This window comes from Lingula anatina, chromosome 10 (genome assembly GCF_051362555.1).
Source record: "Lingula anatina isolate TDL-2025a chromosome 10, LinAna3.0, whole genome shotgun sequence".
Classification (NCBI taxonomy): Eukaryota; Metazoa; Brachiopoda; class Lingulata; order Lingulida; family Lingulidae; genus Lingula; species Lingula anatina.
Window position 1 is genome coordinate 12,690,210 of NC_141776.1, and position 27,038 is coordinate 12,717,247.

The 27,038-nt window shown below is 35.8% G+C and overlaps 3 protein-coding genes across 7 annotated transcripts; 2 read left to right on the top strand and 1 right to left on the bottom strand.

The window, feature by feature from the left end:
- The first annotated feature begins 4,475 nt into the window (after positions 1 to 4,475).
- Positions 4,476 to 6,697, top strand: LOC147759611 (uncharacterized). The gene is made up of 5 exons (XM_086998113.1): positions 4,476 to 4,801; positions 5,366 to 5,496; positions 5,644 to 5,773; positions 6,039 to 6,194; positions 6,421 to 6,697. The coding sequence occupies exons 1-5, from the start codon at positions 4,631 to 4,633 to the stop codon at positions 6,454 to 6,456; spliced, it is 624 nt and encodes a 207-aa protein (XP_086854239.1). The 5' UTR covers positions 4,476 to 4,630; the 3' UTR covers positions 6,457 to 6,697.
- A 4,159-nt stretch (positions 6,698 to 10,856) lies between these two features.
- LOC147759612 (uncharacterized) lies at positions 10,857 to 12,976 on the top strand. The gene is made up of 5 exons (XM_086996449.1): positions 10,857 to 11,081; positions 11,652 to 11,782; positions 11,918 to 12,047; positions 12,312 to 12,467; positions 12,692 to 12,976. The coding sequence occupies exons 1-5, from the start codon at positions 10,911 to 10,913 to the stop codon at positions 12,725 to 12,727; spliced, it is 624 nt and encodes a 207-aa protein (XP_086852575.1). The 5' UTR covers positions 10,857 to 10,910; the 3' UTR covers positions 12,728 to 12,976.
- Positions 12,977 to 14,537: 1,561 nt separating this feature from the next.
- LOC106168085 (WD repeat-containing protein 44) lies at positions 14,538 to 26,906 on the bottom strand. 5 transcript variants are annotated; one of them, XM_086997364.1, is made up of 22 exons: positions 26,716 to 26,906; positions 26,435 to 26,512; positions 26,126 to 26,201; positions 25,212 to 25,955; positions 24,818 to 24,985; positions 23,863 to 24,129; positions 23,414 to 23,550; positions 23,089 to 23,196; positions 22,761 to 22,819; positions 22,310 to 22,374; positions 22,121 to 22,135; positions 21,248 to 21,328; positions 20,909 to 20,953; positions 20,467 to 20,557; positions 20,208 to 20,237; positions 19,090 to 19,163; positions 18,555 to 18,674; positions 18,070 to 18,192; positions 17,701 to 17,892; positions 17,113 to 17,330; positions 16,549 to 16,676; positions 14,538 to 16,331 (listed from the first exon to the last, which is right to left on the bottom strand). In XM_086997364.1, exons 1-22 carry the CDS (start codon positions 26,781 to 26,783, stop codon positions 16,081 to 16,083), a joined length of 3,138 nt encoding a protein of 1,045 aa, XP_086853490.1. In that variant the 5' UTR covers positions 26,784 to 26,906; the 3' UTR covers positions 14,538 to 16,080. The 5 variants fall into 5 exon arrangements, with proteins under 5 accessions (XP_086853490.1, XP_086853489.1, XP_086853491.1 ...); XM_086997363.1 differs by having other exon boundaries at positions 25,200 to 25,955; XM_086997365.1 differs by lacking the exon at positions 22,121 to 22,135 and having other exon boundaries at positions 25,200 to 25,955.
- Between the last annotated feature and the right edge of the window lie 132 nt (positions 26,907 to 27,038).

Consider the following 27,038-nt stretch of genomic DNA (forward strand, 5'->3'; position numbering starts at 1 on the left):
CGCAAGTTGTTTATGGAGACTATCAATAACTTAAATATTTTACTGCTTATTAATTCGAACCCCTCGAACTTAATGATTAGTCGCGAGTCAATGAAACCAAAGGTATCTATAACCGTATTAAAATGCATTATTTCTGTTCTCGCCATTGTTGTAATATGCCTTGAGTTTTATTATGTCGTTTCAGGCTGATAATTTTTCTTCGAAAATATTTAATTAATTAATTTCCCAAAATTTCACTCGCCCCGTTATTTTCGCTGCTTTCTACAACGGTACCCTCCAGTTTGGAAAAAATGAACAGTGATTAAAGTGATATAAAACAGTTGAGCAAATATCACGCACAATGTTTACGTCTATGACGTTATTCAAATGTTCACTTTTTTTATGGATTAATCCTTATCTAAATAAGTAATCTGCATACCTTAAATTTTGCACGTACACGTAGCTGTAGCGGTGATGTTATCTGTGTGTATACAACGAAAGATGCGATCTTCATTTAACATGATATGAACCACAATCAAGTTATACTTGCTGAATGTTTGGCAGACGGTCGACGGGTCATAAATAAGCTCTGAGAAAATCAGGGCATGGGACTTTGATAAACTATTTGCAATTGCAAGTGTAATATTGATTTTTTTTTCTTTTCTGAAATTATAATAATAATAATAATAAAACACTTCTTTAAAACCGCGCTACACATGCGTCTCAGCGCTGTTTACATAAAAAAATTAAAAAAAAATAATAAAAACTTGTTACCCATAAAAATTATGGGTAACAACCCCACGTGCTATTAAGCAGGTGCAAACAATTAAAGTTGAACTATTTACCGTAGGACTCATCCCACTGAAACTTTCGGTCCGAGTAGATCGATCCCGATCCAACTTTGCGGGGACTCGCTGAATGCAATCAGTTTAATGGATTAACACACCTTCAACTGGCATTGAGTAGAATGCAGAAAAGCCGGCGATTATGCGCTTACGTTTTAAACACGAGGAAGTGTAATAATCTGTTTATCTGACCGCATTCAGCCAGAGTCCCCGCGGAGTTGGATTGATCTTTGTAGACCATGGGATTCATTGGAAATGAGCTCTTATTTTCATAATGAAACTCGTGATGAATGATTGACACCTTCCTTAAATACCTGGTGTCAGAATTACAAAATATCGTCTGCCCGAAAATTGGTCTAATGCAGTTCAAGATACCTCCATAGTTGTCCACGTAGATAAAAGAGGTACTAGTCTGAGGGATTAGCCATGCTTTCTTGATGTGAAATGCTACCAATTCTTATTTCATTTGAGGGGGGGCAAAGTATATAGAAACGTTTGGTCTTAATATTTTGACCGACTTTCGGGCTAAAATTTCACCGTGAAACAGGTCCACGGGGGTGCACTTGGGGCTGCATGGATCTAGGCCTGCAACTCTCTTATCCCATAGGTCTTATCTATCAGCCTCTCTCACAATGTAAATATTTTATCTTTATTTTCTTGTTAATCATTTATCTGCTTTACAGTACAGAAGATAGTATATATACATGTAGGCCCCTAGTTTGTTCCGATGAACTCGTTGACATATTCTTACCGATAAGATTTGTGAAATATTTGTCTGTTTTGTAATAAAATAACGTGTCAATTTATGTGGGTTTGTCTTGTGTTTGTATAGAAGGTGTTTGTCTGTGCAAGAACGAGCGAGTGTGTGTGGTGTGTGTGAGTCAGTAGAGGAGAGGGTGTCGAAGCCGTTGTTTTTGTTTACCTTTCTGCTAAATAACAGGAATTTAAACTAAAAATTATCATCATTATTATTTATTTGAAACATATCGTAAGACTACGTCATAATATGTCAATATACAAACTGTGAATATCTTTGCACTTTTTTTCAATCCTTCTCCGTGATTTTTCTTTGGGCAATGTGTGTATGGGTGTGAGCACGTGCACGCGTGTGCTGCAGTTTTTTAAAACGTGTTATAGTCAGAGCACGGATGGACATTTATAACGGAGTCTGTTGTATTCCAACTCATTCTTTTGATGTCTTGCATTATGCCGTGAAACCCATGAAACGAGTGTTAATCATTAACATCCATTAACATGTTGTATGATTAATATTTAACAGAGCGTAGGCTTTCATCCGTGACAGCTGATGTCAGTTGATATTTAATTTGCTTGATGACACATATGTTTTATGACCTCGAAACTACTGCAATGACAATTTTATAATAGAGCATAATCCTAATTATTATTATTTTTGCTGTGTCTGACAGTTTCTGATTCTGAAATAAAACATTCTAAAATGTTTTGAGATGCTTTCTCCGTATCGGATCGAGCAAACTAATTGACTGACTTGGGCTTAGCGAGCAGACTTAAGCTTGAAGGCATATAATGTTCGCTAGACTTATATATAGAAAAAGTAAAATAAAACATTTTCAAACCCTAAGAAATTCAGGCAATTTCCCCTTCAACAACTAAATATTCACTGTCCAAAACTATTAAGAAGAAAACGAAGCCCCGATTTTTACTTCAACATTTGTAACTTTTTAACCGTCAGTATTGAAATCGAGAAACTCCATCTCCATTACGAGAATGACGTTGATTTTGAACAGTGTTTTCTAGAGTGTTGAAACCTCTAGAAAATCCGTTAATTTCCGGGCTGCTGAATCAACTCGAATCCTGACAACTGCGGAGGCCATCAAGCAGAAGGAGGCGGAGGCATAAAAACGCCTGGATGCCATCAGTGCCGCCAAGAAGGCCAAGCAGGAGGCTTTCGAGGCCAGGCATAAGCTGTCAATTATTTTTCTAAACCCCCGTACTAGTAATCAGGGGCGGATTTAGGCCGTCTTCAGGGTCTTCCGGAAGACTGTCAGATTTTCAAGTTTACATTGACGGGTATTTAATGTTTTCTGTCGGAAGACGGTCAAAAATGGAGGATGGATCAACATAGATAATTTGGAAGACTGTCAGAAAATATCTCTGGATCCGCCCCTGTAATAATGCCCTCATTTACTAAAGTGATTTGTACTTAATGATGGGAAATGAAATTGAATCTCATATTTACTGGGTCCTATGTTTTGAAATGGAGATCACGGCGTTTCGACCTTATTACAAGGCCTTCTTCGGGTCAACTGTTGTCACCCGTGTCACAAGCTGACACGTCTGCGCGGGATGTCTCCCAGAGCCCTGTCTCACCCCATGTGGTAGTTGTTATCTCAGACTCAAGCCACTGTGTTTGCGAAGGTTGGTAAGTTTAATTGGCTCTTTTGTCAATTTTCATGTTCACATTAAACAAAAATGTAAACAAGTATATTTATAATACTGTTATTATAATTTAGAATTGCTGAAAAAAATTTTTTTAGCGACCAATACGTTGTGATGTCATGTATACTTTTTAACGATTATTTTCAAAAGTAAAAAAAAAGAAAGAAAGAAAAAACTATCGCGAAGATGCTACAAAATAATGAGCATCAAGCATCTCTGTAATGATAATTGTTGATTTATTTAAGAGGACAGAGAGACAACTATTACAGTATACGAATGCTTCGTTATGTATATTGCTTGACATTTTATATAAAAAGCATTTTGAATTCCTGCATGAAGCAATGAATTTAAGATAAAAACAAAAGAAGTGCCATATATATGGTGAATAATTGCATGTAAGAAACGTCCTTATTTAGCTATGATGTCCTAAACTTAAAACCGATGGCCAGGGGCGGATCCAGGATTATTTGAAGGGGGGGGGGGGGGGGGTGCGACAGGCCTCGGATGCGTAGCCGACTATAGCTCCCTTGGTGTGGGGTTCGGGGCCTGCTCAAAGGCCCCCAAAAAATTTGGTGTTTTGGAGAGTAAACAGTGCCCTTTGGTACGGTTTAGAACTATTTAGATAGTCAAAATTGTCATTTCAAGAGGGGAATATTGGTGTGATACATTTTTCAGAAACCAAAGGGGGGGGGGGGGTCAGGACCCTTCTGACTCCCCCCTAAATCCGCCACTAATGGTTAAGGGTGTACATTTAAAAGTTGTACAGTGAATATATTAAATGAAATCTATAAGACCCACCGAAAAAAAAATGAATTAAAAATAATGATAGCAGGTTGTATTGTTTTTCGTTAAACATTTCAATCATTAAAATAAGACATAAACCAGTCCAATAGGCCAAAAGCATCTAATGCTTAATGATCTAACTAATATCTCTATATGTACATTAGGAGAGGGACTCTATGAGGGAGAGTGAAAACAAAAAATTTGCCCACTAATTTTGAGAAAAGTCAACTTTACCAAAATTTTGGCACTCACTTCAACTGAATATAATTCATTTCAGAGAATTTCATTCATAAAATTAAATGGATATGAACGCTAGACGTCAGCATGGAACGTTATATCTTTACATATGTCACGTGTATTAAATTTTATTTTTATTTATAAATGTTTTATTATTCGATTGGGAAAAACTCAGTTCGCCATGCAAAAGAAAAAAAAACGGAAAAGGGCCAATCATATTCGTTATACACTGTGACGTCATAGTAGAAAATCCCATCATGACGTGCGCTTTCTATAGAAACGTCAACAGTCAGTAGACAACGAAGTACTCTATTGTACGGACGTGTTCAAATTGTTTCCACAAAAATCTGTCCATATAAAAGCTAAATATGTCTTGTATTCCAGGTTTAGGGACTGCTATTAGCGGAGCAATGAGACGGGCGAGAGGGAGATTCTCCAACGCTGCCTCCTTCATTAGAAACAGAATAAGAAGATCCGCAAGAGTTGGGGTTCATCCCAACCTGGAACCTGTACCATTGCCTCCAGTACCCAAGGCTTTGGTAATTAATGTATCTCATTTTATTTGCTTATTTTTGTCAAGATTTGACCACTCTGCGTGCTGCTGTTAACTGGTGACTTTTGAAAATATAATCTTACATATATCTACACGTTTTTCAGATTTTGCATTTTTCAATAGATTTGAAGACATGCAATGCACATAGACCTCCTTGCGGCAGATACGCGACGTCATGTTAACGTCACGACGTCATATTGACGTAGTAATGACGCTGTGTGTTTGCGGGACTCCGCGCCTCTTTCTGCCTCAAAGTCTACACTTATTGCAATATATCTACTCTGTTCTGGAAATTGCGCAACTTTCAATATTTGTTTCCAATACCAAAACTATTCAAATTCCTTTGGTTCTCATTGCCTCTTCTTTTGATGGATAGGAATTTTATGATACTCCATAACTAAAGAAGAATCATCTAATGAAAAAAATATTTTTGGAATCTTGAAAGTTTGAAATGAAACCTTCAGCCGACAGTGAATAAAGAGGTCTGTTTCTAAATAATCATATATTTTGATAATCAACGGATTTAAGAGTTATATTATTTTATTTTCAGTTGCCAACCCTGGATATCGGGTTAAAAATCAAAATGAGGCAAGCCAAACTCAAGCCTGTAGAAGGCCACAGCGGCCAAGCAGGACAAGCGTGGGTCCTGCAGGGGGCTAGGCCCAAAACTGCTAGGCCAAAGTAAGTGGAATGTTGCCTTGTGTATTCTCTTTCTCTCTCTCCTTCTCTCTCTCTCTCTCTCTCTCTCTCTCTCTCTCACACACACACACACTTATTAAGAATTATCCACCTTTTACATAAGTCAAATTTGTATCTTTTTTTCCCTAGGATCAGCCGCCCCAAAACAGCTGCCAAATCAAGGGAGGACCTGGAAAATGAAGATGCACTCAATCGCCGCCAAGAGGCAATGCGCCAAAGGGCAGCAGAACTGAAAAAAAGATATGCGACTGCTTCCTCAGTAAGTGCCGTTTCAATTATAGTATGGATTTTACTTTAAAGTTTGGCTTCACGCGAGGTGGTCAATTCAAATGCTAGAGTTTATAAAATTGATTAGAATTGAAATAAGAAGACCAAATATATGGTCTCAGATTATGCTAATTCCTCGTATGTATTCGTGAGCTTTCCTTATCTACTAAATGATGAACTTCTCAGTTTCTTGCAGTTTTTAGAAAAGAAAATAATATTAGTACATCAGGTCTTGATAACTTTTTTCTTAATTTCAGGCAGTAAAACGCCGCGCCTGGGCCGCTGAATCAACTAGAATCCTGACAACTGCGGAGGCCATCAAGCAGAAGGAGGCGGAGGCACAGAAACGCCTGGATGCCATCCGTGCCGCCAAGAAGGCCAAGCAGGAGGCTTTCGAGGCAAGGCGTGTCAAGGTAATGTTTGTTATTTTTCTCATTGTAAAAACGCTCGACTTTAATTCTAGATAAAACATGAGTATATACTTAACCAATTGATACTGATTGAACAATTATTAAAGGTAAAACTGACAATGCATTTGTCCGTCTTTTTTAAATTCTTTCATTTCTTGTTTATTAATGGAGCCTTCTATTCTTATCAGTTCATTTGTTTACTTTTCATTTTTTATAAATCTTATTTCAGGTCCTGAAGAAGAAGGCCGAAACAACAACACAGTAATAGGCCTGAAACGCACAAAGCAATTTATGCACAGACACATTGTGTCTGAGCATCTTCCATGTCTCCCTTTTGTTTTGTATTATAAATTCATTTTTTTTCTTGGAGTAGATTTAGTTTTTAATCAAAATCATTATTTTTTGTTTGGCCAGGGTGGGGTGAGAAGGGTTCAAATATTTTTTTTTGTTTTGATTCACTAAATTGAGTTTTGTGTCACAGTCAGTTTTCATGTTTTCGTGTTCAATTCACCATGCTTTTTTTTTTTTTTTAATTTTATATTTTCTTTGCTTTTCTTTTTTTTTCTTTTGACTTGGGGGGGGGGGGTGGGTTAGGGTGGGAGTATGAGATTTGCAAAGTTGGATACGATCCTCTGGCACACTGTAAAAAGTTGTAAGATCGGTAGTCCCTGGCGTGGATGAAATATGCCCGTAAACTTGCCAACTAAATCTCTGATTTTTTTTTCTGGGGTTTTTATAGGGTAAAGGGTTTATTGGTGGGTTTTTAAAGGGTAAAGGGCTTTTTGGTGTTTTTTTTATAAAGGGTAAGGGGTTTTTGGTGTTTTTTTTTACAGGGTAAGGGATTTTTGGTGATTATTATGGGGTAAAATATTCAACAGTGGCTTTATAATCAATTTGTACTTTTTTTCTTTCAAATTTTACAGCATTTTTTTAATTCGTTTTTTGGGTCTGAAAAGTACATGCATGGTTTTCATATTTTGAATTATAATTTAATTATTGACAAGCTAAAACTAAAACAATATTTCCCTTTGGGATGGGAAAGGTTTTCACTTTCTTTCATGTGTCTGTATATTTGACAGCCCTGCTGTGTAATGCCACCATGTCTCAGTGATCGTGAAAGTTACACCATCAGGGGAGAGACATGAGAAGTCATTGTTCCACCATCTTGTGACTATGGCTGTTGAAGTTTTAAGCATTCCACTCATTAGCAATAGTTAAAATATCGTAAATTGACGATCGACATATTTGTTTCTTTACCACATGGTTTGTTTCAATTTTGAACAAGAGGTTATCATTTGTAATTTTCATGTTTTCATAAGCATTTTGAATTTTAAATCAAAATCTATATTCCCTGAGGGTTTTGGATGTTTTATATTTCATATATGTGTCTGCATTTTTGACAGCTTTGGTGTAAAATGCTACCATGTTTCAATGATCCTGAAAATTACACCATCAGGGGAGAGACAAGAGAAGTCATCATACCACCATCTTGCAATTATGGCTGTTGATGTTCTAAACATTCTGTGTCTCAGTAGCAACAGCCAAATAAGAGAAAAAATCTTTTTAGCACATAGCACAGCTACTAAAATTGTTTTCAACAAAAATTTCAATATTTAAATGCAAAATCAATGTCTACATCTTTGTTCTACTAATTCATCTATACCATTTAAGATATGTTCCATAGTTCCTCTATAAAAATGTCAAAGGCATAAAAATAATATGTAAAAAGAAAAGCTTATCGCAAATTTTATATCAAGCATCACTGCATTTGTGCAGATAAAACTTAAATAAATACCTACATTAGTAACATTCTTTGTCCTTAGTGAAATACATCTGTTTTAATGCGTTATAAGTAATGATTTTGGTTTATATTTTATCTTTGTGTATAATTGTTATAACTATTTTAATTATTTTGGTAAGAGAAGTTTTTTGAAGTTATTATTGTATCAGGGAAAATTATTATCATTGTGAATTTTTTTTATTCAGATTTTGTGTATCCTATGTTTAATCTCCAAGAAAATAAAATGCTAACATTGTGAGTGATAAACATTCCCTTACTTTGGTTGTCTTTCAACTTCAAACCGTGTTAGGGTTTATATTTTTTTATTCTTGAGTGTATCTTAACAATTTTCAAGCTCTTTGTAATTAAAATAATTGTATGAACACGCGCGCACACACACACCGACAGAGAGAGAGAATTGGATACTAGTAAGGAGCATCTACTTGTGCTATTGTGCACTCGTAAAGTATGCTAAAAATGTAAACAAAGAATTGTACAAATCAAAGAGACATGACATTGAACAAAATATAAGAAATGTCAAACATCTTTGCTCTAATTTTGATTTACTTCAGCTTAAATTTCATACAAATAATTACATAGATACATATGGCCTTATATAATGAAATGTATAGTAGTTTGCATCTCAATGTTAATATCTCTTAAACAAAAGAACAGTTGTTGCATAGCACAAAATTAGAAGCAGTACACAAAGTTCTCCCGATTACAATTATATTTTACCTTTGATCGGAGGAAGAAATAAATAATTCCAGTGAAGCACATGATCTGTATCAATAAAAACAGAGAAGTAAAATGCACTTAATAATATATATCATCCTGGTATATAAATGATATTATTTAATCTCCATAATTTAAGCTGATCATCAAAAATACTGCCTTGATCTACGATGTTGAGAACACAGCAAGAACACAAAATTGTGAAGCATAAAAAATTTGAATTTCTAATTGAACCAAGGCCAAAGTACTTACTTGACTGTTAGAGAGAAATTACTTGATCTTCATGATATATAAATTGCCAAGTTTGTCACTGACTGGGAGGGAAAAAATGAACATATCTTTAAATGAACTAAATTCCCCAACATCACTTTTGCTTAAATCACCTTCAACTGATTTAAGAAATCTGCCTTTGCAAAATCCTGTAAGAATTTTTACCAACAGAATCTCAAGGGCTGCATTTTTCCTTAGTCCTGATTTGACGAAGTATTAATAAAATTGCAGTTAAAAAACATCGAAAGCCCTCAAACTAGCCAACTCCTATTTTCAATATCTTATTTATACAACTTAAAGTTTCAGCGTCAATATATAGATCTGCAGCAGATGGCAAAATGTCTAACACAGAGACAACATAGAAGTAACTTAATGCCCGTGTTTCCATTCAAGTTGGATCTACCTATCTTGGTACAGCCTATCTCAGCATGTTGTCTGCTTATCAAAAAATCATGTAAGGTTGTTAAAAAATGTTATCCACTCCACCTACAACCTTCATAAGGCAAGAAACTAGACTGGCTCCCTGCAATAAATCATACTAATCCGACCCATTTCAAGCTAGTTTAACTCATTATCTCAAGATACTGTGTTTGTGAAGGTTGGTAAGTTTAATTGGCTTTTTTGTCTATTTTCATATTCACATTAAACAAAAATGTAAACAAGTATATTTATAATACTGTTATTATACTTTAGAATTGCTGAAAAGTTGTGATGTCATGTATACTTTTTAACGACTACGACTACGACCCAAATTTAAATATTTTCAAAAGTAAAAAAGAAAAGAAAGAAAGAAAAAACTATCGCGAAGATGCTACAAAATAATGAGCATCAAACATCTCTGTAATGATATATACGAACGCTTCGTTATTTATATTGTTTGACATTTTATATAAAAAGCATTTTGAATTCCTGCATGAAGCAATGAATTTAAGATAAAAACAAAAGAAGTGCCATATAAATGGTAAATAATTGCATGTAAGAAACGTCCTTATTTAGCTATGATGTCCTAAACTTAAAATCGATGGTCAGGGGCGGATCCAGGATTATTTGAAGGGGGGGGGGGGTGCGACAGGCCTCGGATGCGTAGCCGACTATCGGTGCCTTGGTGTGGGTTCTTGGCCTGCTCAAAGGCCCCGAAATATTTTGGTGTTTTGGAGAGTAAACAGTGCCCTTTGGCACGGTTTAGAACTATTTAGATAGTCAAAATTGTCATTTCAAGAGGGGAATATTGGTGTGATACATTTTTCAGGACCCTTCTGACCCCCATCTTAATCCGCCACTAATGGTTAAGGGTGTACATTTAAAAGTTGCACAGTGAATATATTTAATGAAATCTATAAGACCCACCGAAAAAAATGAATTAAAAATAATGATAGCAGGTTGTATTGTTTTTCGTTAAACATTTCAATCATTAAAATAAGACATAAACCAGTCCAATAGGCCAAAAGCATCTAATGCTTAATGATCTTACTAATATCTCTATATGTACATTAGGAGAGGGACTCTATGAGGGAGAGTAAAAACAGAAAATATGCCCACTAATTTTGAGAAAAGTCAACTTTACCAAAATTTTGGCATTCATTTCAACTGAATATAATTCATTTCAAAGAATTTCATTCATAAAATTAAATGGATATGAACGCTAGATGTCAGCATGGTATGTTATATCTTTACATATTTCACGTGTATTAAATTTTATTTTTATTTATAAATGTTTCATTAATCTGATTGGGAAAAACTCAGTTTGCCATGCAAAAGAAAAAAAGCGGAATAGGGCCAATCATATTCGTTATACACTGTGACGTCATAGTAGAAAAGCCCATCATGACGTGCGCTTTCTATAGAAACGTCAACAGTCAGTAGACAATGGAGTACTCTATTGTACGGACGTTTTTAATTGTTTCCACAAAAATCTGTCCATATCAAAGTCAAAAATGTCTTGCATTCCAGGTTTAGGGAATGCTATTAGCAGCGCAATGAGACGGGCGAGAGGAAGGCTTTCAAATGCTGCCTCCTTTATTAGAAACAGAATAAGAAGATCCGCAAGAGTTGGGGTTCATCCCAACGTGGAACCAGTACCTATGCCGCCAGTACCCAAGGCTTTGGTAATTAATGTATCTCATTTTATTTGCTTATTTTTGTCAAGATTTGACCACTCTGCGTAATGCTGTTAACTGGTGACTTTTGAAAATATAATCTTACATATATCTACACGTTTTTCAGATTTTGCATTTTTCAATAGATTTGAAGACATGCAATGCACATAGACCTCCTTGCGGCAGATACGCGACGTCATTTTAACGTCACGACGTCATATTGACGTAGTAATGACGCTGTGTGTTTGCGGGACTCCGCGCCTCTTTCTGCCTCAAAGTCTTCACTTATCGCAATATATCTACCCTGTTCTGGAAATTGCGCAACTTTCAATATTTGTTTCCAATACCAAAACTATTCAAATTCCTTTGGTTCTCATTGCCTCTTCTTTTGATGGATAGGAATTTTATGATACTCCATAGATCTAACTAAAGAAGAATCATCTAATGAAAAAAATATTTTTGGAATCTTGAAAGTTTGAAATGAAACCTTCAGCCGACAGTGAATAAAGAGGTCTGTTTCTAAATAATCATATATTTTGATAATCAACGGATTTAAGAGTTATATTATTTTATTTTCAGTTGCCAACCCTGGATATCGGGTTAAAAATCAAAATGAGGCAAGCCAAACTCAAGCCTGTAGAAGGCCACAGCGGCCAAGCAGGACAAGCGTGGGTCCTGCAGGGGGCTAGGCCCAAAACTGCTAGGCCAAAGTAAGTGGAATGTTGCCTTGTGTATTCTCTTTCTCTCTCTCCTTCTCTCTCTCTCTCTCCCTCTTCTCACACACACACACTTATTAAGAATTATCCACTTTTTACATAAGTCAAATTTGTATCTTTTTTCCCTAGGATCAGCCGCCCCAAAACAGCTGCCAAATCAAGGGAGGACCTGGAAAATGAAGATGCACTCAATCGCCGCCAAGAGGCAATGCGCCAAAGGGCAGCAGAACTGAAAAAAAGATATGCGACTGCTTCCTCAGTAAGTGCCGTTTCAATTATAGTATGAATTTTACTTTAAAGTTTGGCTTCACGCGAGGTGGTCAATTCAAATGCTAGAGTTTATAAAAGTGATTAGAATTGAAATAAGGAGACCAAATATATGGTCTCAGATTATGCTAATTCCTCGTATGTATTCGTGAACTTTCCTTATCTACTAAATGATGAACTTCTCAGTTTCTTGCAGTTTTTAGAAATAAAATAATATTAGTACATCAGGTCTTGATAACTTTTTTCTTAATTTCAGGCAGTAAAACGCCGCGCCTGGGCCGCTGAATCAACTAGAATCCTGACAACTGCGGAGGCCATCAAGCAGAAGGAGGCGGAGGCACAGAAACGCCTGGATGCCATCCGTGCCGCCAAGAAGGCCAAGCAGGAGGCTTTCGAGGCAAGGCGTGTCAAGGTAATGTTTGTTATTTTTCTCATTGTAAAAAGCTCGACTTAATTCTAGATAAAACATGAGTATATACTTAACCAATTGATACTGATTGAACAATTATTAAAGGTAAAACTGACAATGCATTTGTCCGTCTTTTATAAATTCTTTCATTTCTTGTTTATTAATGGAGCCTTCTATTCTTATCAGTTCATTTGTTTACTTTTCATTTTTTATAAATCTTATTTCAGGTCCTGAAGAAGAAGGCCGAAACAACAACACAGTAATAGGCCTGAAACGCACAAAGCAATTTATGCACAGACACATTGTGTCTGAGCATCTTCCATGTCTCCCTTTTGTTTTGTATTATAAATTCATTTTTTTTCTTGGAGTAGATTTAGTTTTTAATCAAAATCATTATTTTTTGTTTGGCCAGGGTGGGGTGAGAAGGGTTCAAATATTTTTTTTTGTTTTGATTCACTAAATTGAGTTTTGTGTCACAGTCAGTTTTCATGTTTTCGTGTTCTATTCACCATGCTTTTTTTTTTTTAAATTTTTATATTTTCTTTGCTTTTCTTTTTTTTTCTTTTGACTTGGGGGGGGGGGGGGGTTAGGGTGGGAGTATGAGATTTGCAAAGTTGGATACGATCCTCTGGCACACTGTAAAAAGTTGTAAGATCGGTAGTCCCTGGCGTGGATGAAATATGCCCGTAAACTTGCCAACTAAATCTCTGATTTTTTCTCTGGGGTTTTTATAGGGTAAAGGGTTTATTGGTGGGTTTTTAAAGGGTAAAGGGCTTTTTGGTGTTTTTTTTTATAAAGGGTAAGGGGTTTTTGGTGTTTTTTTTTATAGGGTAAGGGATTTTTGGTGATAATTATGGGGTAAAATATTCAACAGTGGATTAACAATCAATTTGTACTTTTTTTCTTTCAAATTTTACAGAATTTTTCTAGTTCGTTTTTTGGGTCTGAGAAGTACATGCATGGTTTTCATATTATAATTATAATTTAATTTTTGACAAGCTAAAACTAAAACAATATTTCCCTTTGGGATGGGAAAGGTTTTCACTTTCTTTCATGTGTCTGTATATTTGACAGCCCTGCTGTGTAATGCCACCATGTCTCAGTGATCGTGAAAGTTACACCATCAGGGGAGAGACATGAGAAGTCATTGTTCCACCATCTTGTGACTATGGCTGTTAAAGTTTTAAGCATTCCATTCATTAGCAATAGTTAAAATATTTTAAATTGACGATCGACATATTTGTTTCTTTACCACATGGTTTGTTTCAATTTTGAACAAGAGGTTATCATTTGTAATTTTCATGTTTTCATAAGCAATTTGAAATTTAAATCAAAATCTATATTCCCTGAGGGTTTTGGATGTTTTATATTTCATATATGTGTCTGTATTTTTGACAGCTTTGGTGTATAATGCTATCAATGATCCTGAAAATTACACCATCAGGGGAGAGACAAGAGAAGTCATCATACCACCATCTTGCAATTATGGCTGTTGATGTTCTAAACATTCTGTCTCAGTAGCAACAGCCAAATAAGAGAAAAAAATCTTTTTAGCACATAGCACAGCTACTAAAATTGTTTTCAACAAAAATGTCAATATTTAAATGCAAAATCAATGTCTACATCTTTGTTCTACTAATTCATCTATACCATTTAAGATATGTTCCATAGTTCCTCTATAAAAATGTCAAAGGCATAAAAATAATATGTAAAAAGAAAAGCTTATCGCAAATTTTATATCAAGCATCACTGCATTTGTGCAGATAAAACTTAAATAAATACCTACATTAGTAACATTCTTTGTCCTTAGTGAAATACATCTGTTTTAATGCGTTATAAGTAATGATTTTGGTTTATATTTTATCTTTGTGTATAATTGTTATAACTATTTTAATTATTTTGGTAAGAGAAGTTTTTTGAAGTTATTATTGTATCAGGGAAAATTATTATCATTGTGAATTTTTTTTATTCAGATTTTGTGTATCCTATGTTTAATCTCCAAGAAAATAAAATGCTAACATTGTGAGTGATAAACATTCCCTTACTTTGGTTGTCTTTCAACTTCAAACCGTGTTAGGGTTTATATTTTTTTATTCTTGAGTGTATCTTAACAATTTTCAAGCTCTTTGTAATTAAAATAATTGTATGAACACGCGCACACACATACCGACAGAGAGAGAGAATTGGATACTAGTAAGGAGCATCTACTTGTGCTATTGTGCACTCATAAAGTATGCTAAAAATGTAAACAAAGAATTGTACAAAATTAAAGAGACATGACATTGAACAAAATATAAGAAATGTCAAACATATTTGCTCTAATTTTGATTAATTTCAGCTTTAATTTCATACAAATAAATACATAGATACATATGGCCTTCTATAATGAAATGTATAGTAGTTTGCATCTCAATGTTAATATCTCTTAAACAAAAGAACAGTTGTTGCATAGCACAAAAGTAGAAGCAGTACACAAAGTTCTCCCGATTACAATTATATTTTACCTTTGATCGGAGGAAGAAATAAATAATTCCAGTGAAGCACATGATCTGTATCAATAAAAACAGAGAAGTAAAATGCACTTAATAATATATATTATCCTGGTATATAAATGACATTATTTAATCTCCATAATTTATGCTGATCATCAAAAATACTGTCTTGATCTAAGATGCTGAAAACAAAGCAAGAACACAAAATTGTGAAGCATAAAATATTTGAATTTCTAACTGAACAAAGGCCAAAGTACTCACTTGACTGTTAGAGAGAAATTACTTGATCTTCATGATATATAAATTGCCAAGTTTGTCACTGACTGGGAGGGAAAAAAATTGAACATATCTTTAAATGAACTTAATTCCCCAACATCACTTTTGCTTAAATCACCTTCAACTGATTAAAGAAATCTGCCTTTGCAAAATCCTGTGAGAATTTTTACCAACAGAATCTCAAGGGCTGCATTTTTCCTTAGTCCTGATTTGACGAAGTATTAATAAAATTGCAGTTAAAAAAACATCGAAAGCCCTCAAACTATCCAGCTCCTATTTTCAATATCTTATTTATACAACTTAAAGTTTCAGCGTCAATATATAGATCTGCAGCAGATGGCAAAATGTCTAACACAGAGACAACATAGAAGTAACTTAATGCCCGTGTTTCCATTCAAGTTGGATCTACCTATCTTGGTACAGCCCATCTCAGCATGTTGTCTGCTTATCAAAAAATCATGTAAGGTTGTTAAAAAATGTTATCCACTCCACCTACAACCTTCATAAGGCAAGAAACTAGACTGGCTCCCTGCAATAAATCATAGTAATCGGACCAATTTCAAGCTAGGTTAACTCATTTTGGATGGAAACATGGCATAAGAGACTCAGAATCTTCAAAATAAAGCAGTACTCATATTAGCCTTTTAAATGTTACAGCCAAACTTGAGTACAGGAGTTGAGAGAGGCACACGGAAAAGCTCTTACTGGGCACACACTGCAGCTATATCTATTTTTACTGTTTTTTACTGTTTACACCCAAGAGATTGTGTATATCTGTAAACATCTATCAAATTTCCTTTATATATATATCACATTTTACAAACACCTTAGACTTTTCATAAAGGTGGCTATCTCAGTGACCCCGAAGACACCAAAGATGTCGAGGATGACTGGCGTTTTATATGATTTGTGAATACTTTGATAGCACCAGTGAAGTCTGCAGAGAGAAAAACGTCACCGCACGCAGCATCTGCCCTCTTGAGGCTGCCATCTTTCTTCTGGTGATCACCAGGTGGAGTGTCTGTAGCTTCCTCAGTGGGGGGAAGTAGGAGAGATGGATTAGGAGCAAATATGGCTGCCGTGACCACAGCGTTGTGAGCTGGAAAAAACAAAGTCAGTGATTTGAACATGCACTGAATCTGAATTCTAAAATCAAAATGCCATTTTCTGGAGATGACTGAGATTCAAAAACAGTGATAATCAGCTCAGTCAGAATCTACGGAATATAGATGAGATATAGGTCCTCATTCCATGTACAGCAGAGTGTCTAGTACGGAACTCAATTTCCATTCTTTAGTGTTCAAAACCATTTATACCTTTAATTCCTTCCCAGAAGTCATTCCTGTCTCTTCTGGCGGATGAAAACTTGTGGAATTCATGCTGGGTCTTCCAGATGTAGATGAACTGATCTTCAGAGCCACAAATAATGTGCTTTCCATTGTGACTGAAACAGAAATTGAGCCCTTATTTCATTGTCAAAATACAAGCAGTTTTTTTTTGAATGGACACAAAAGATTGTTTAAAATTTCCATGATTTTTAAAAATTTCTAGTTAATGAAATTGACTAACAGGCTTGTAGCACCTGTAAAACTTCTTCAGCCAATAAATATGCCTCATTAGAAAAAAATCATGCTCTATCTGAACATCCAGTACAATTGCAATGGCAGATCCAAATGGGACACAGGAATCTTATGCACCCCCTTCCCCCCTCCCCAAAAATAGCTGAAAAACAAAACAAGACAAAAAACAAGAGACTTCTCCATCCCTGTTCCCTACATTTCATTTATCCTAAAAAAAAATCTTAATCTCCATTCCCCAATCCCCCCCCCCCCAGCCAAAATTTAGATCTGCCAATAAAATATAATAATGTCTCGCCATACCTGAACCCAGCTTTGATTTGACTGCTCGTGTTGGCACATCCTTTGTATTTACATGTGAGCGTAAGATCGCGCAGGTCGTACAGGCGTATGCGGGAGTCGTTGGAAGTGACCAGCACTTTATCCTCTCCCGGCATTGGCTCGATGCCACTGATTTTTCTTCCTCTCGCGTTACGACCGCGTGTTGAACGCACATGAATTAACGTGTAGTATTTCAATTGCTGAAATGAGAATTGGAAAACGTGAAACCTTGTAATCTGGTAGAATAAAAGGAACGCCGAAAATTGTTTGTATGAATCTTTAATGGGTATCACATGACATGTTTGAAACCAGGCTGCTTTACAAAAAGTTGTCTAGTCACTCTCATTAAATTTTGGAAATGGGAATTTGTGAATTTCACTCATAACAGTGAACATTTTAACCTTAATCCTTTAATTAAAAGTGGATTTACAAATCATAATTTTCTCGACAGTTTCTGACAGCCTGGGTATACCTTGGTGATTCAGTAAAAACTGCAGAAATTTCACTTTTCACATCATTTCTTTTTGCCACATTAAGGTCCACTCTCACGGTGTGCTTTTAATAACTTACATCAGTACTATAAAATATGCATCTTCCGTCGTATGTCCCCACCACTGCAAACTTTCCATTTTGACAGAAATTGGCAGCAGTGATGAGCTTAGTGTGTCCGCTGACCTCATTCCACAAGGCGACCTTCTTGTCTGGGATGTTCCAGAGGCGCAATGTGCCGTCTAAAGAGCCACTGAGGAAATACCTGTCATCCTGAGAAATAGAGAAAAAAGATGGTAATATTTCATTACTTTCAGTACTTTTTGATGAACTATATTACTATTGGTTTAATTATATGGTTTGATGAAAAAAATTACTTATCATGACTTTTGTTTGATTTAATTCTAAGGGTTTTATTAAACCTAAGACCCCATCTCCTGTGACACTAACCTTGGGATGAAATACAATAGCTGTCACAAAGTCTATGTGCTGGAAGCAGCAGAGGCACTCCCTTCTGGAGATGTGCCAAAGTCTCACTGTCTTGTCCATGGATGAGGAGAGGATGAAGTAATTCTGAAAATGATTAAAAAATTACATATATTGTGTGTGAATGTTTGTGATTGTGTGTGTGTGTGTGTGTGTGTGTGTGTGTGTGCACATGTGCATGCATGCTTCTGCGACAGAGAATTCTTTAATACTCAACTCATTATTTAAGAAGAACTGAAGCCGTGAATGGAGGGAAGTTACTGTGTAATTGTGTACACCAGATACCAAAAGTGTGTGTATATCTATTCAAAATCATTACTTCAACTACAGTACAGTCTAAACAATGCGTACTGTACAGTCTAAACAACACTTTATCACATCATAAAGTAAATAAATAAAATTTCCAAAGAAAAAGAAAAAAAAAAAAAAACAGGTCCAGCACCACCCACCTTGGACCAGGAGAGATCCAGAACATCCCCAGAGTGTCCTCTGTATGTACACAATGGCTTCTTCATGAATGGGGCGTCCTCTTCCTCCTCCTCCTCTTCTGTACCAGTAGCTCCAGATGCCTATGATGAAGGAAAAACCACATTACAATAAATAATGTGACAACAAACAAATTTATTCAGGAATTTTAGGCCTCCAGCCCATAGTGCCCATATTAGAATGTTTATATAATTGTATTGCTAGTGCCCTTTACTATATTTTACAATCAACAAACTATTAGATATTTCTTTACACAAGCAGAACAGTGAACAGATGCATACTTTGAATATAAAATTCATTCATCAAGATATTCAAATTCCTCAAGAACCCCCAAGAAAACTAATAAAATGCTCGAAGTACTTCAAACAAACCCTCTTACACCAGAACATCAAACCAACTACATTATTTTAACTAATTCTGTGACAGTAAAGCACTTTTAATGCATTCTCTGAACAATGTTGAAGTTTTTAGAGATTATTTGGTAAAAGTACACCTCACCCCTTGTTCTGTCTGTGCGTCTGCAGACTGTACGGAGTCCAGACTTTCCTGGGATGGGGCCGGAGACACCTTGGCTGAGAGTGGAAAATAGCATTGATAATAATAATAATAATAATAATAATAATAATAACAACAACAACAACAACAATAACAATTATAATGATAATAATAATAATAATGTGTGTTTGAGAGGAGTTTCATACTATGTACACATTTTTTATTTTTACTTATTTCAATAGTCAGAATAATAATAATAATAATAATATTTTTACAATAGTAATAATAATAATAATAATAATAATAATAATAATAACAATAACACCAACAACAACTGGTTACAACCATAAACAACCAATAAAGATATATGTATACTATTAATACCGTTTTTCATATGAGTATTATACTTGTGCTACCATTTTTATACAACGTACACCTTTCATCAAAATCAACCATGTCTGATAAACCTGCCTATTGGCACACAAAAACTTGAAACAGAGATGGAAAGTAATATCATTACTGATAAATCTTATATTAATATAAAGGCAACCACAATCTCAAATTCACTATCCAAATCTACCAAACTGATCTGCCTGACAAACTTACATACAAACACACTTGATAGTGGCCGATTTAGTTATATAATAATATTTACAGCTGTTTCACATAGTACAACAGTAATTTACTTTTTCATTTAAAAGGTTTTCATTATAAAAGGTCTCTACTTTTAGTGTATTCATTTAGTAGCAGCCGACTTCAAAACAGCGAAACAAAACTGCAACAACAACAGCAACATGCCTTAAAATCCATGCATGTTGTAACAGAATGGTGAATTACAGTTATCTTTATTTTGAATTAAATAATAAATTACAACAGATGATAACATGATCTAAAAAATATTAAAAGCAATTCTTTAAAAACTATTTGGTATATGTCTGTAAAACAAGCGGTGTAATTCAAATATGTCAAATCTCAAATAAAAAATCCATCCATGCAATGATGAACATTCAAAACACTAGTAAATTCAAGCAGCTTTTTCAGCAATTTTATCAGTATTTTTGCCTCAAATACAGCAAAATATGGAGAAAAACTCCACCAGGCCTCGGTAACTATGCACATACCTCTCATCCCATGGAGCAAGCTTGCACTTGCTAATACCAAAAATAGGAAACAAAATTAGTTAAAAACCTGAGGCTTGATTTTTCAAAGACCCTGACCTAAGCAGTGGAAAGTTTATTCACAGGTATCATTTTCTTGTTCATATAAGTCTACTGAGGGAAAATAAATAAAAATTCTCAACCGAAGCACCTGAATTACCACCAAACACCACTTTAGATAAATGTCAAAATTACATTATTTTTGAATTCCATTAAAATTTACCTTCACTGTATTTCTGTCTCATATCATCAAAGTAGGGGAAGGAGTTCTTCAGGACCCAAACTCTCAGTATGTTGTCCTGCCCACCTGTGGCCTGCAAAGATCAAGGTCAAGGTTAAGTGAAGGTCAAGTATTATTGACTCAACTGACCAAGAAATGTTAACCCAGGAGGGGATACGCAATTCATAATTAAATTTGAAAGAGTAAATCAAAACCTCTCATGATGATGAATCTGACATAGCAGGGGTTTCACAGAGGAGCAATGTAATTAGACTGAAATAGATTTATGATCCTGGTTAATAATGTAAACAACATGATACGACATCCAGAGGTCAAAAGCAGAGACTTGTACTTTCCCACAAATACCTTTTCCATTTATAGGTGTTAATTTTCCTATATGTCTCCCCTTTAATAGGTGCACATGTGCATTAAAACAATAGCTTACCACAAGTCTTCCACAGTGCGAGAATTTCATAATCCAAACTGCTCCCTGAAATGGAACACATATCTATCATGTGTGACACTCTGCATGGTGATAGTTGGCAAGTATGGGAAATTTGCTGACAACAACATGGAAATATTCTTGCATTTCTTATTTTGTATCTAAACCGTTCTATTGTCCACCATAGCTATGCCAGGTCATTTGTGGTCATAGGCCACTAGTAAACTTTAATCACTTATGGACACTGTCCACTTGTTGATATGACAGATTAAGAGTTGATCAGATTTTTCCCTCAAAACAGGAACTCCAATGCCAGGTCAGAGTTACCAGATGTATACATACCACGTGTTCCCCACTCAGATCCTGACACATCTTTAGTTGAGCAAAGTCATATGGTCCCTTGTTGCTACCAGATGCCTTCACCTACAACATAAAAATGAACTTAAATAAATAATTATTTAAATAAACAAACAAACAAGATTATGTGCTATGAACTTTTTTTTTTATCTACTAGCCTTTAAGGCGAGCAGGGTCCAAAAGTGGGCCAGTGTTATACAACATTTGAGCTTTTTTTAACTAGTCTGGTGTCTCTTTGTGTGGGCCTTGGTCAACGAAGACAGACTCTTGTGAACTTAAAACTACGATGAGTTAAGTTACAGGAGAGTATGGCAATAAAGATAAACAAAATGTTTTCAACGGAAACGAAAATGAAACCTATATCAAGCCTAGTCTAATAACTATATCAATAAATTGGTTTTTAAGGGAAATAAACAATAATTAAAACACCCTAATTAAATACAGGAAAGTTTAGACAAGAAGTTTTTGAGTTCTGACAGGCAGTGTTTTTCCCTTTTCCTTCACACATGCACAATAAGGACTTTCCATTTTTTTCCAATTTAATCAATTTTGGCACCCTTATCATGTAAACTTTCCCCCTCCCTCCACCAAAAAACACCCCTTAGCATAGCACGTAAAACTATCCCACAAACCAACCACTTATTGTGTAATCTTGCCCCCCTACACCCTCAAAAACACATTACCAACACCACTGTTACAAAAGGGAGTGGGGGAGAGGGGGGGGAGCAAAACCCATCAGATAAAGTACCATTCTCAAGGTTAAGGTTTACACTTAAGAAGTGATTTCATCAAGGATGTGCGCTGTCTTAACCAGGTGCTAAACTGGGATTTTTAAGATAAAACAACATATTTGTTTACCTGACTAACTGCACCCTGTAAAGTTCCACAGAAAGAGCAGCATGGTAGTAATAAAATCACAGAATTTAAATGCTTATCAAATATAGATAAAGTTGATTTTTTCTTTGAGGATTTTTCTTACATATACATATAAGGGAATATTACAACTTATTCTTCTTTCATTATCAGATTTGGCAAAAACCACTGTACCTTTACAAACTTCTTGCCATCTAAACTGACTTCTTCGTCACTAGAGCTGTCATCGTGGTTTCCTCCTGGGGGTGAAAAGATGAAAAAGACTGTCACAATATTATAAATTCATGTCACAAAGCAATTATTTATTTAAATCCCTTGATGAGCAGACCCATTAAAGGAAATCTGGAAAATTCAAGCACTGATAGTGTGCAGCTCTCTATTGGGGGTCCAGAGGAAGAATAAACACAACTGTAACACTAATCCTGATTTTTGAACAAATCCGAAAGACTTTCAATATACTCAGAAGGCCAATCAACCACTTAATAAGAGATTAAATGTTATATTTCTTAGCAGTATACTGAAGAAAAAGTAAGAGAAAGTGTTTCAGAGAGCACAGACAAAATGCTGCAATCACATTTTCCTGCATGCTCAGAAAAAAGGGAGAAAAAACTTTTATACTACCTACCTGCTACAGATTTGATCTTGCTGACTGTTTTGCCAAACAATTTCTTGAGTCTAGTGCCCCTAAAAAAGGTAATTGTCCAATAAATATATCAAAATCAATAAATCAAATACATTACCTTAACTAATAATAAAAATAATAATAAATATAATTATCATTATTATTATTCATTTTTCACAATTTTCAGTGACTTTTTATGAAAAAATACTTATTTGAGACTTTTTACAATTTGAAAAAATAACTGAAATGTGTGAAAACTAGTAACGGTATAAAATGCAAAAACTACTACTTAAAGTATGCATCCTTTTAGTATAACATAAAAGATACACACGTTTTCTTGACTCCCGCGCTGGCTTGTTGGGCCACTGCCTGTACAGACTTGGGTCCTGCGTCCACCTCGTCTGTTGGGTGACGCTCTTTACCTTCTAGACTACTGTCACTGTGAAAAGAAGTGGAGAGAAATAACATTTTTGCCTGTGTGACAGAGATATCTTCTTCAATACTTTGCAATACTAGTGTTGCTCTTTAACATGTAGAGAAATGTCACAGTGAAAAAGAAGTGGAGAGAGAGAGAGGGAAAGAGAGAGAGAATGAAGGGAGGTGATGAACTACTAGTAAGAATTCAGTCAACTTAAACTGAATGATAAGATCCCTACCTTGCATATTCCTTAGTTCTTCTCATGATGTGCAAGGCTAGGGGGTTGGTGCCCTGTGGAAGTTGTTCCTCAGCCAAACTCAGAGGGAGGCTCTCTCCCGTATCCAAGTTACGGATGATGATAGAGTCCAAGATTTCCTGATAGAAAGACAATTTTTGCTTGCATCAATTACTAAATATCAGTTCATGTACATGAGAGTGAAGTCATTCACATTTACTACATGGATGAGTCTTTAATATGAGAGAAAATAGAAAAAGATAAAGTTATCTTTGTCATTCAAAGCTATAAGCGTATTCCTTAAAGTTAGTCATGACCCAAGGTGATTTGATGAAGGCTCCAAAAGTCATGCTTTGTAGATAAAAACATGTTAACTCTCTCTGGAGACAATTAACATCTCTTCAACAAATAGTGATATATATACACACAGTACACCCATGGCAAATTCCCACCTTGTCAGACAACAGTCTTCCAGAATTTGACCTTGGCCTCGGCCCTGGCGCAATCTCAATGTCATAGGATCCTTGCTTGTCTTTGCCTTCATCATCCTTGCCCTCAACATCTGGTTGTGGTACAGAGGAGGAGGAGCCTGAAGAAGGGGTGGGTGGAGCCTGGGAGGAGTCTGGAATGATGTTACTAGAGGGGGGTGGAGTCTCTTCTGCAGTGGGCGGAGTCATCAGTGCCTCCCCCTCCCCTTTGGTAGCGTGAGCATCCAGAGCCTGCAGAAGAAGGGTTTGTTGGTTGAGGAGAAATGGCGAGAATACTTATCAAGCAGGAGAACAGTCAAGCTCATGATTAAACACCATAATAGACTGAGGGACTTACAACCTACAAAGCAGTTTCCTAAATAGACCTATGAGGCAACTTTAAAAAGAATATCAAGCAATATCTTAAAAAACTCACAGTATAAATTGGAGTCCAAAGTACTTTTCAGGTTCACATTCATATATAATTTCCAGCAAATGGAAAACCTAGTATGCTAAAAAATACAAGCCAGCAACTGGGCATCTACAAAAATACAAACTCCTTCATTTCAATCGTTAGTAATGCACTTCTTCTACTCTAACTGCAGCATCTGCTACTAATTCATCTAACTGTCCAACCATCCTATTACAAACACTGTTACTACTAAATACAGATGTTACTTGTACTTTTGCTACTCCTATTACTACTCCCACGTCTGTTACTACAATAATTACTACTCCTATTATTACTACCCCTACCTGTACTATTACTATAACTATGGCTACTGTTGCAGCTGCTACTACCACTACAGTACTACCACTTATATCTCTACTACTACAACTACCACCACTGTTTCAACTACTACCACTTCTATATCAACTCCTACTCCAACAATGACAGTGCCAACAATGACAATGACAACAAGGACTAATCTAAACGTACCATAGTGGTGACATGTCTATCTCCCTGCACTGCACTGTTCAAATCCAAACAATGGTCCAGTGCTTTAGTGAGGTTCTCCACTGAACATGTAGGGGTTATCGTAGGCGTGGCTTGAGGGGTGCTCTTCGGGAGCCCGGATGGCTGTTCTGGTGGAGTTGGTGTTAAAGTCTGAAAGAGTGAAAACTTTGAAATGAATAGAATGATAACTCTAGAAGGGTCAGTGGCGTGCACTGATAAAGCTAAATCAAATATAAAATCAATAAAATTAAAATTTTATTAACTTTTCAGTGACCTTAGTCCTTTTGGTGAACTAGTCCTTAGGAGTAATAAAACATTCAATCATGTTACAATTATACCAAACTTCAAGGACATTAAGTCACACCTCCAAACTTACAACCTCTTCCGCCATGCTCTTAATTTTTTTCCTTCTCCTAGGTGGAGCCACTGGTGCTGGCATTTCAACTGCAGAACGATGCTTGGTGCTCCTCACAATATCCGGCTCATTTTCAGAGTCTGAATCCATGCGGACTCTGTCCCCTCCTCCACCTCCGTAGCTACCCTGCTTCGGCCATGTGCCTCTTTTGGCACCATCAGCTGTGCTTGCTCCTGTATGTCTGATGTGAGGTATGGTTTTATTCTTAGCGGAGTTTTTCTCCACTGTTTGAGTCTGACTGTCAAGATTTACATCATCACCTTGGGCAGACATCGAGTTCAGGTCTGGGGAAAAATTCGAAAAGCCTGAACCACCAGCGTCACCATGACCTTGACCTGACTCATGACTTTGACCTGACCCATCACCATGACCTGTCAAATCCAAATTGTTTGTAAGTTCATGTATCACAGATTCAACTTTTTCCTGTACATCACTTAACCCTTTATGTATGTCCATCACAATCTCTTTTCTCTTTTCAGCTGTGTCATCTATTCCACCTCCCATTTGTTCAGTTTGGATAGCCACTGCAGCTTCCTCCAAGGTTGCAGCCTCTGTTTCAGATGACCTATGAGTATCCTTGACCTCACCTTCACCTTCTTCCTCTTTGGATGGAGTAGAAAATGGTGTGCTTTCTTGGTGCATAAGTTTTCTCATCTTTTCTAGTTTCTTCTTTTTGTTTTCTAATTCCAATCTCTTCTCTGCTTCCTGAAATTCAACAAAATTTGTTTAAGGTGGAAATCATTCACTCCAAATGTGTATGTTAGAGAAATGAATGTTATCAAAGGATGTGGCAAAGTTCCACTGTGGCTTGCTAGTTGTCATGTAATATGGTATTTGACTAAAACAGTTTACTTTTCTGGACATTCTTTGCTCACCAAACGCAGTTGTTCCTCCTTTCTTTTCTCAATATCAGCCAGTCGTTTTTGCAACTCTTCATCTTCTTGTCTTCGTCTGGAAAAAATATCAAATATGTCTTTGTCTATCATTTTAGGATACACGCTTGTGTTAGAAATAGATTAATTTGATGACAAAAGTTAGCAACTTTGGGCATGAATTTCAGAGGCTACTTCAAACACTGCATAACTTGTGCCACCAGATTTTCTTGTTAAAAAATCTGTCACTGTCATAATTAGTAAATTTCTTAAAACAAAACTTAACAGAGATTTTTTTTTTGTTTTACATACTTTTCCTCTGCCAATCTCTTCAATTCTAGAAGCTGTCTCTCCTCTTCCTCTAGGTCGTCATCTTTGTTATAGGCTCCACTAATAATAATAATAAAAAAAATAGTGCAATGAAAAAACTATGTATATTCAAATGCTGGGCCTATTAATAGCACACCTCCTCTTCTACAACTGCAGTCCCGGCTTATAACTTTTCGTGGCCTATTTTTACTATACCTGAAGTTAGTTTCAAACATCTTGGAAATAAACACAGTATACGACCCACATGTTCAAGAGCCACTTACCTCACAAACTTGACAGGAGTGTCCTCTTCTGCATCGTAAAACTCGTCCAACTCACTGTCTGATGACATGATGCTATTTTGCACTAAAATTGACCCTCGGTTCGCGGTTAAATAGAAGAAAACTGCATGACAGAAATTAATACACCGCCCTCTACCTCCATCTTGGTTTCAGACAACGTAACAGGGAGATAAAAACAAAAACAAATATGTGAAATTATTTGAGAACTTTAACTCATAAAACATTTATTGCTATCCTAAATGATGGAATGATGAAATAAAGTTAGGAAAAAAGTTGCATAAATAAAAATATTTCACCTTTGTTGT

What these genes read in the sequence shown, in the direction of transcription:
- LOC147759611 (XM_086998113.1), top strand. Translation starts at nt 4,631, where the DNA reads ATGTCTTGTATTCCAGGTTTAGGGACTGCTATTAGCGGAGCAATGAGA. An exon ending in CTCCAGTACCCAAGGCTTTG is followed by an intron (nt 4,802 to 5,365) that starts GTAATTAATGTA and finishes TTTTATTTTCAG; the next exon opens with TTGCCAACCCTGGATATCGG. An exon ending in TCGAGGCAAGGCGTGTCAAG is followed by an intron (nt 6,195 to 6,420) that starts GTAATGTTTGTT and finishes ATCTTATTTCAG; the next exon opens with GTCCTGAAGAAGAAGGCCGA.
- LOC147759612 (XM_086996449.1), top strand. Translation starts at nt 10,911, where the DNA reads ATGTCTTGCATTCCAGGTTTAGGGAATGCTATTAGCAGCGCAATGAGA. An exon ending in CGCCAGTACCCAAGGCTTTG is followed by an intron (nt 11,082 to 11,651) that starts GTAATTAATGTA and finishes TTTTATTTTCAG; the next exon opens with TTGCCAACCCTGGATATCGG. An exon ending in TCGAGGCAAGGCGTGTCAAG is followed by an intron (nt 12,468 to 12,691) that starts GTAATGTTTGTT and finishes ATCTTATTTCAG; the next exon opens with GTCCTGAAGAAGAAGGCCGA.
- LOC106168085 (XM_086997363.1), bottom strand. Translation starts at nt 26,783, where the DNA reads ATGTCATCAGACAGTGAGTTGGACGAGTTTTACGATGCAGAAGAGGAC. An exon ending in AGGAGGAACAACTGCGTTTG is followed by an intron (nt 25,956 to 26,125) that starts GTGAGCAAAGAA and finishes GTTGAATTTCAG; the next exon opens with GAAGCAGAGAAGAGATTGGA. An exon ending in AAGAGGTTGTAAGTTTGGAG is followed by an intron (nt 24,986 to 25,199) that starts GTGTGACTTAAT and finishes TCACTCTTTCAG; the next exon opens with ACTTTAACACCAACTCCACC.